At 39.6% G+C, this 7,780-nt stretch overlaps 1 protein-coding gene across 1 annotated transcript; it reads right to left on the bottom strand.

The window, feature by feature from the left end:
* Nucleotides 1-1,102: 1,102 nt before the first annotated feature.
* Nucleotides 1,103-7,331, bottom strand: LOC137070627 (uncharacterized). Its single transcript, XM_067437965.1, has 8 exons — nt 7,235-7,331; nt 3,245-4,861; nt 2,805-2,899; nt 2,496-2,543; nt 1,974-2,352; nt 1,689-1,868; nt 1,474-1,562; nt 1,103-1,214 (listed from the first exon to the last, which is right to left on the bottom strand). The coding sequence occupies exons 1-8, from the start codon at nt 7,329-7,331 to the stop codon at nt 1,209-1,211; spliced, it is 2,511 nt and encodes an 836-aa protein (XP_067294066.1). The 3' UTR covers nt 1,103-1,208.
* Between the last annotated feature and the right edge of the window lie 449 nt (nt 7,332-7,780).

Genomic DNA, 7,780 nt, shown 5'->3' with positions numbered 1-7,780 from the left:
GCTGCTGGTTTGCTGGTCCGGTATGGGGTGCTGGTTTGCTGGTCCAGTATGGGATGCTGGTTTGCTGGTCCAGTATGGGGTGCTGGTTTGCTGGTCCGGTATGGGGTGCTGGTTTGCTGGTCCAGTATGGGATGCTGGTTTGCTGGTCCAGTATGGGGTGCTGGTTTGCTGGTCCAGTAGGGGGTGCTGGTTTGCTGGTCCGGTATGGGGTGCTGGTTTGCTGGTCCAGTATGGGATGCTGGTTTGCTGGTCCGGTATGGGGTGCTGGTTTGCTGGTCCAGTATGGGGTGCTGGTTTGCTGGTCCAGTATGGGGTGCTGGTTTGCTGGTCCAGTATGGGGTGCTGGTTTGCTGGTCCAGTATGGGGTGCTGGTTTGCTGGTCCAGTAGGGGGTGCTGGTTTGCTGGTCCAGTATGGGCTGCTGGTTTGCTGGTCCAGTATAGGCTGCTGGTTTGCTGGTCCAGTATGGGCTGCTGGTTTGCTGGTCCAGTATGGGCTGCTGGTTTGCTGGTCCGGTATGGGGTGCTGGTTTGCTGGTCCAGTATGGGCTGCTGGTTTGCTGGTCCAGTATGGGCTGCTGGTTTGCTGGTCCGGTATGGGGTGCTGGTTTGCTGGTCCAGTATGGCGTGCTGGTTTGCTGGTCCAGTAGGTAGTGCTGGTTTGCTGGTCCAGTATGGGCTGCTGGTTTGCCTTTTTCATGCCTGAGTAAGAATATAAATTGTTTAAAAAGTCTGTGTGTGTGTGTGTGTGTGTGTGTGCGTGTGTATGTGGTATATGTTAGGCTGATGGTGTCAGACTGTCCAATAATCGTTAAGTTGTTATTCTCCACGTCATCAATCTGAAATAAAAACAGAAATCATGTTTAGTGTCTAAATACATGATGCTGCATAGAAAATAAATGTGCAACAATGAGAAGCAACATTCTTAAAAAATTGAGATTTAAGAACAAGTTTAAGTTAAAAATGGGCTGCTGGTTTGCTGGTCCTGTATGGGGTGCTGGTTTGCTGGTCCAGTATGGGGTGCTGGTTTGCTGGTCCAGTATGGGGTGCTGGTTTGCTGGTCCAGTATGGTGTGCTGGTTTGCTGGTCCAGTATGTGGTGCTGGTGTGTGTATGTGTATGTGTATGTGTATGTGTATGTGTATGTGTATGTGTGTGTGCTGTATGTTAGGCTGTTGGTGCCAGACCCATAATTCTTAAGTTGTTATTCTTCACATCTGAAATAAAAACAGAAATCAGGTTAATTGTCTAAATACATTACAAAAACTGCATAAAAAACAAATGTGCAATAAAGAGAGGTAATATTCTTACATTTGGACAGTTAAGAACATAGTTCAAAATATTTTAGGAGGTGTACATATTCGGCACTACTTGTCATCTGTATCAGGATTGACTCGATGACAGTTGCAGCCCATAAAAAAGCTAAGTCTGATAAGTAAACCGAATCAAAAAGACTTCAAAGCTTGTAATTAATACCTTAAACCAGTTGTGGAGATTGACATTGTCCAGTTTAATCCGCTTCTCTGGGTCGAGCTTCAGACAACAGCAAATAAAATCGCAGCATTCTGTGGAGAAAGATGTCTGATTATTACCTTAAACTTCACAAACACCACTAGGCTCACATGTTCATTTTTTCTGCATCTAGAAGGTTTCCGAATTCAGATTGTCCTCTGCTCAAATTAAGATCTCACCTTGTGACAAGCCATCTCTGCTCCACATGTTTTCTTTGAGGAGCTTCTCCATGTCTCGGCTCTTGGGAAAATGCCCACACAGTATAACAAACAACAGTATGCCGAGTGACCACACTGTTGTTTGTTCCCCGTAGTACCTGCCCTTGATCCAATACTCTGGAGGGAAGAACTCTTCTGTGCCTGGAGAAAAATATTTTATTTGTAAGTTTTGACTAGAATATTTATTACCTTGCAAGAAATTATTTGATGCTAACAACATTTTTAACTTTGAGAAACCATAAATACCAGCAAAGGATGTGTAACCCGCAGAGGTAAGAAATTCGCCGCATCCGAAGTCTATTAATTTGACTTCAAGAGTGTCCGGGTTAATCAGCAGGTTTTCTAGCTTTATATCCCTGTGGAACACTCCAAGCTGGCAGCACGTCTGCACTGCAAATATTGTCTGCCACATGATAATACGGGCTAAATCCTCCTCATCCATGGTGCCCGTGTAGCTCTCTAAGAAGTCATCCAAGGACTGACAGGGCATGGGCCGCTCCATCACCATAATGTAGCAGTCAGCTTCATCCTGCCAGTCCAGAAGCTGGATTATTTGAGGAACCCTGAGCTGATTTGCTCGAATATGTAGAGCAACCTCGAGGGGAACTGGTGTGGAATAGCGGTCCTAGAAAACACAGATATTATGAGGAGTAGAAGGATTTAAACTTGACACTGGTAGTTTGTCTATTCAAAAACCAGTAAATATGAGATGTATGAAATTAAAAGCAGTAACTGAGTGGAAAAAAAGAGAGAGCGCAGAGTACTTACAACACTGACAAATTTTGCATGCTCTTTGGACGCAAATTTCACTGCCACCTGATGAAAAAAACCCACAGGATTTGCGTTAGAATTCATATGTTCAAAGTTTATATATTTCAGTCATTAAACCTGAATTCATGAAACACGTACAGTTTCATAAATAACACTTTAAACATGAAGAGCAGGTCTGACATGTCAAGTGCACTAAATAGTGAATATAAGACACCCTAAGAGTGCTTGGATATGAGAGAGTCAGACAAGTATAATACAACATAAATTAGCTTCTAGATAGATATTGTAAGGAATGAAAATTGATACCTGAAGGTTATCTTTTAAACGAGTCGCTGCATGAACAGCTCCAAAGCCTCCTTGACCCAGTTTGATGCCAATTCCATAGCAGCAGGAATTTATGTCTGTTAAAAGAAAAAAAAGAGTTTTTGACATGAAATGTCAAGCAGTGACACCAGCTACATTATCTAAAACCATATGATACATATATTATTTGAGTTACTAAATTTAATTTTGTGCTTTCATCACTACAGGACTATTTAAGAAACTACATTTTATATGTAGTAGGCATAAGAAAAAAATCACCTACTTCACCCATACATATTAAATGAAATATTTAAAAAAACTTTTCCACCAACCTTAACCAAAGCATGTTTTAACGTCAATTTAAAGTATAAACCATTAAACTGCTGATTAAAGTGTGTGTGTGTGTGTGTTGGGTTATGTTAGGGTTTTGTTAACAAACTGACCCCTAAGGGTTCTTTTTTTATCCAGCAGGCTCAACTGAGGTGCCACAATGTCCTCTAGTGCACTGTAAAAGACGTCGTCATCACTCGAGTCCTCATCGTCGTGAGGGTCACTAATGATAAGGCCCTCAATTGACTGGTCGTAATGGTCATCTTCAACTTCAGGGTCACCGGTGACTGGTTCTCCTTTTGACTGGTCGTGATGGTCAAACTGACCCCTAAGGGTTCTCTTTTTACCCAGCGGGCTCAACTGAGGTGCCACAATGTCCTCTAGTGCACTGTAAAAGACATCGTCGTCACTTGAGTCCTCATCGTCCTCACTTGAGTCCTCATCGCCGTGAGGGTCACTAATGATAAGGCCCTCAATTGACTGGTCGTAATGGTCATCTTCAACTTCAGAGTCACTAATGATAAGGCCCTCAATTGACTGGTCGTAATGGCCATCTTCAACTTCAGGGTCACTAATGATAAGGCCCTCAATTGACTGGTCGTAATGCTCATCTTCAACTTCAGGGTCACTAATGATAAGGCCCTCAATTGACTGGTCGTAATGGTCATCTTCAACTTCAGGGTCACTAATGATAAGGCCCTCAATTGACTGGTCGTAATGCTCATCTTCAACTTCAGGGTCACTAATGATAAGGCCCTCAATTGACTGGTCGTAATGGTCATCTTCAACTTCAGGGTCACTAATGATAAGGCCCTCAATTGACTGGTCGTAATGCTCATCTTCAACTTCAGGGTCACTAATGATAAGGCCCTCAATTGACTGGTCGTAATGGTCATCTTCAACTTCAGGGTCACTAATGATAAGGCCCTCAATTGACTGGTCGTAATGGTCATCTTCAACTTCAGGGTCACTAATGATAAGGCCCTCAATTGACTGGTCGTAATGCTCATCTTCAACTTCAGGGTCACTAATGATAAGGCCCTCAATTGACTGGTCGTAATGGTCATCTTCAACTTCAGGGTCACTAATGATAAGGCCCTCAATTGACTGGTCGTAATGGTCACCTTCAACTTCAGGGTCACCAGTGACTGGTTCTCCCTTTGACTGGTCGTGATCATCGACTTCAGGGTCACCGGTGACTAGTTCTTCCTTTGACTGGTTGTGATCATCAACTTCAGGGTCACCAGTGACTGGTTCTTCCTTTGACTGGTCGTGATCATCGACTTTAGGGTCACTGGTGACTAGTTCTTCCTTTGACTGGTCGTGATCATCGACTTCAGGGTCACTGCTGACTAGTTCTTGCTTTGACTGGTCGTGATCATTGACTTCAGGGTCACTGCTGACTAGTTCTTCCTTTGACTGGTCGTGATCATCGACTTCAGGGTCACAGGTAACTAGTTCTTGCTTTGACTGGTCGTGATCATCGACTTCAGGGTCACTGCTGACTAGTTCTTGCTTTGACTGGTCGTGATCATCGACTTTAGGGTCACAGGTGACTAGTTCTTGCTTTGACTGGTCGTGATCATCGACTTTAGGGTCACAGGTGACTAGTTCTTCCTTTGACTGGTCTTGATGATCTTGATCATCGATTTCAGGGTCACCAGTGACTGGCTCCTCTGCAGTGCAGCAAACTTCAGGGTCACTGGTGATATCCTGATAAGAAGGCTCACCTAAAGATAGTAATGACATAAATATTACAGTATCAATAAAATTTACTACAACTGTGCTTCTAAAATTTTGACTTTCCTCAAAAAAAAAAACAAATAACAAAAATAAGCATAGAGCCAGTGCAGACTCCAATAAGCAAAAAGAGTTACATATTCTCATAACATGAACTTTATATTAGGTGGCCTTAACTACTATGTACTAACATTTGAATTAATCATTTGATACAATGCACTTATTGTGTACATGTGTGTTTTTACATTGTACTTACATTTTAAAAATACCTGCATGTAATTACGTCTGTAATTAATTTCTGTAGTTACATTTGTAATTACACATTTGACACTTCCCTTACACCTAACCCTACCCTTAAACTGACCCACACCACCACACCTGACCCTAACTCTACTCTAAAAACTCCAATTAATAAAATGTTGGAAGAGCAAAAAAATATATGTTGAACTAATTTTCTTACTTGTGCTTAGTTAAGAAGACATATTATATTAAGTCTGCAGAAATATATTTGAAAAACATTAAATGAATTGATATTTTCAAATCCAGTTAGCATTTAGAATTGCAAATGTTGACTGGACTAAAAAACGCGAATCCAGTCAACATTTTATAAAAGTAGGCTGTATGGCCAACACAATAGCCTATTTTACACACAATATTTTACTATGGTAAATAGATTATTGTTTGTGCTGTTGAAATGGGCTGTTGGAAACATTTGATAAAATAGCCTATATCAGAACAATATTTGTGAAATTAGATGTATTTTCGATGTTTTGTTTATGATGGTATCTGCATTATAAAGAGAAGATGGGTCCTACAACACTTACATATTACATATTTAATATACATATATAATTCATGAACATATGTAGTTAATTGTGGCATTTAATCTGCCTAATTTTAATGAATACGTACAAGAGCTTGTTTGACTACGCGGAAGGATCTGTATTGCTCGTTTTTCGCGGAAGCATCCATGGAGTACTTGTTTGATTTCGCGGAAGGATACAGATCAAAGGACTTTGCGAGGTTCACCAAATAATGTACGCTATTTAGGGTTACGTGGTTGTGTTGAACGTGATTTTTTTCGTGTTCCAACTTTTGAAATTGTCCCGTAAATTAAGGGAACAACATAACCATGAATCCTAGGATAAAATGGCGCTCATTTCATCGTCCTCGCAAGTGGGACGAATTCTAAACTTTAGTTTAGTCACACAAGTTAATTCTTAATATTGATAAAATGTATAAAGAATATAATTTTATCTTATTTTTATTAACTTTTCTCTTTCTTTCTCCAACAGGGTGTGACCAAGATATCCATTGATGCTGACTCGTTGCAAAGTTTCTCATCCAAGCCAGTCTGTCATTTACCCTCATGTTGTTCCAAACCTGTATGAGTTTCTTTGTTCTGCTGAACACAAAATAAGATATTCGTAAGAATTTTTGTAACAAAGCAGATAGAGCAACCATTCACTACCATAGTATTTTCCCCCTACTATGGTAGTGAATGGTTGCTCTATCTGCTTTGTTACAAACATTCTTCCAAATATCTTATTTTGTGTTCAGCAGAACAAATAAAATTATACAGGATTTGAACAACATGAGGGCGAGTAAATGATGACAGAATTTTCATTTTTGGTGAACTATCCCTTTACCAGCTGAAACACTGACACGTAGCAAGAATGCTCCACTGTATCTACTTTGACTGTGTGTGTAGTTTCAAAACTAAAGGTGCATTAAAGACATTATAGAAAAGTGACAAGGGCTTTGGTCATTTTTTTTATTATTTAAAGAAATTTGAAATTCATTCTTATGAAAATGTATTGTTTTTATGACAAATGTTATAAATGTAGATGATACAATGTGCTTTAATTTGTTTTTATCCTCACTATAACATTTTGTAACTAGTTCCACCACTGCAATTTCTAGTAACAATTAAAACCATTTAAAAAATTAAACCCCTAATTAAAACGTTTTAGTTGAATTAATTATAAAAACAGGTTGAGTAAACATACATTTTAAAGTTGAAGTCAAGTTTGAGCCAACTAAAAATTATTAATTCAATTAACTTTAAAAATAATTGAGCAAACGTACATTTTAATGTTGAAGTCAAGTTTGAGCCAATTAAAAAATATTAATTCAGGTAACAATTTCTAGAACGAAATTGAGTGAACGTAAAAAATCTGTGGAACTAGTTACTAAATAATAATTCGTTAAAAGCACTAGAAATTTTTTACAGTGTACCCGTATCCCACCTCAATTTGAACACAGTAAGTACATTGCACTTATTTTTTGATGTATGTACATAGTAACGTTACTTAAGGCCACCTAATGTAAAGTGGGGCCACATGAACATCTCATTTACTTACCATCATCACTCTGGTCCTCGTTTTCATTTTGGGTGTTGTTGGGTTTCTTCCGTTCTCGTTGGTACAAAGCGTACAGTCCTAGTAAAGTAAAAAGCATTTTTACGCCTTAACTAGGCTAACCGCCGACTGTCACTGCAAGATGTGAAGCGAGGTCAGCGGTTTGTTATTTATCGGTGCCGATTTGAGTCGTGTACAGATAAAAATGTTGTAATATTGGCAAATCTATTGCGTAATAAAACAAAGTATCCAAAAAGCAAGCAAGTTGTTGTGATTAAAGCACGAATCAAGTGAAATACACAAGAAAAACTGAAATGATCATCAACGAACAGCAAGTTGTGAAGATTCAACAACATAAGCCTTTTTATACCTGTTTACTGTGATGTCACATTCTAAATGACGTAACAGAGCCGCCGAGAACTTCCTACGTCATTGCTCTATTCTGCTGTTCGCGGGGCTTCGGCGTCGCCGCTGAACTCGTACTCGTAGCGCAAGTCCATTATTGTACTTAGGAAATGCAGAATACAACAGATTTATTAAAAAAAAAAT

This window comes from Pseudorasbora parva, chromosome 1 (genome assembly GCF_024679245.1).
Source record: "Pseudorasbora parva isolate DD20220531a chromosome 1, ASM2467924v1, whole genome shotgun sequence".
NCBI classification, from domain to species: Eukaryota; Metazoa; Chordata; class Actinopteri; order Cypriniformes; family Gobionidae; genus Pseudorasbora; species Pseudorasbora parva.
The sequence above is the reverse complement of the archived record's forward strand: the minus strand, read 5'-3'. Positions and strand labels throughout refer to the sequence as shown.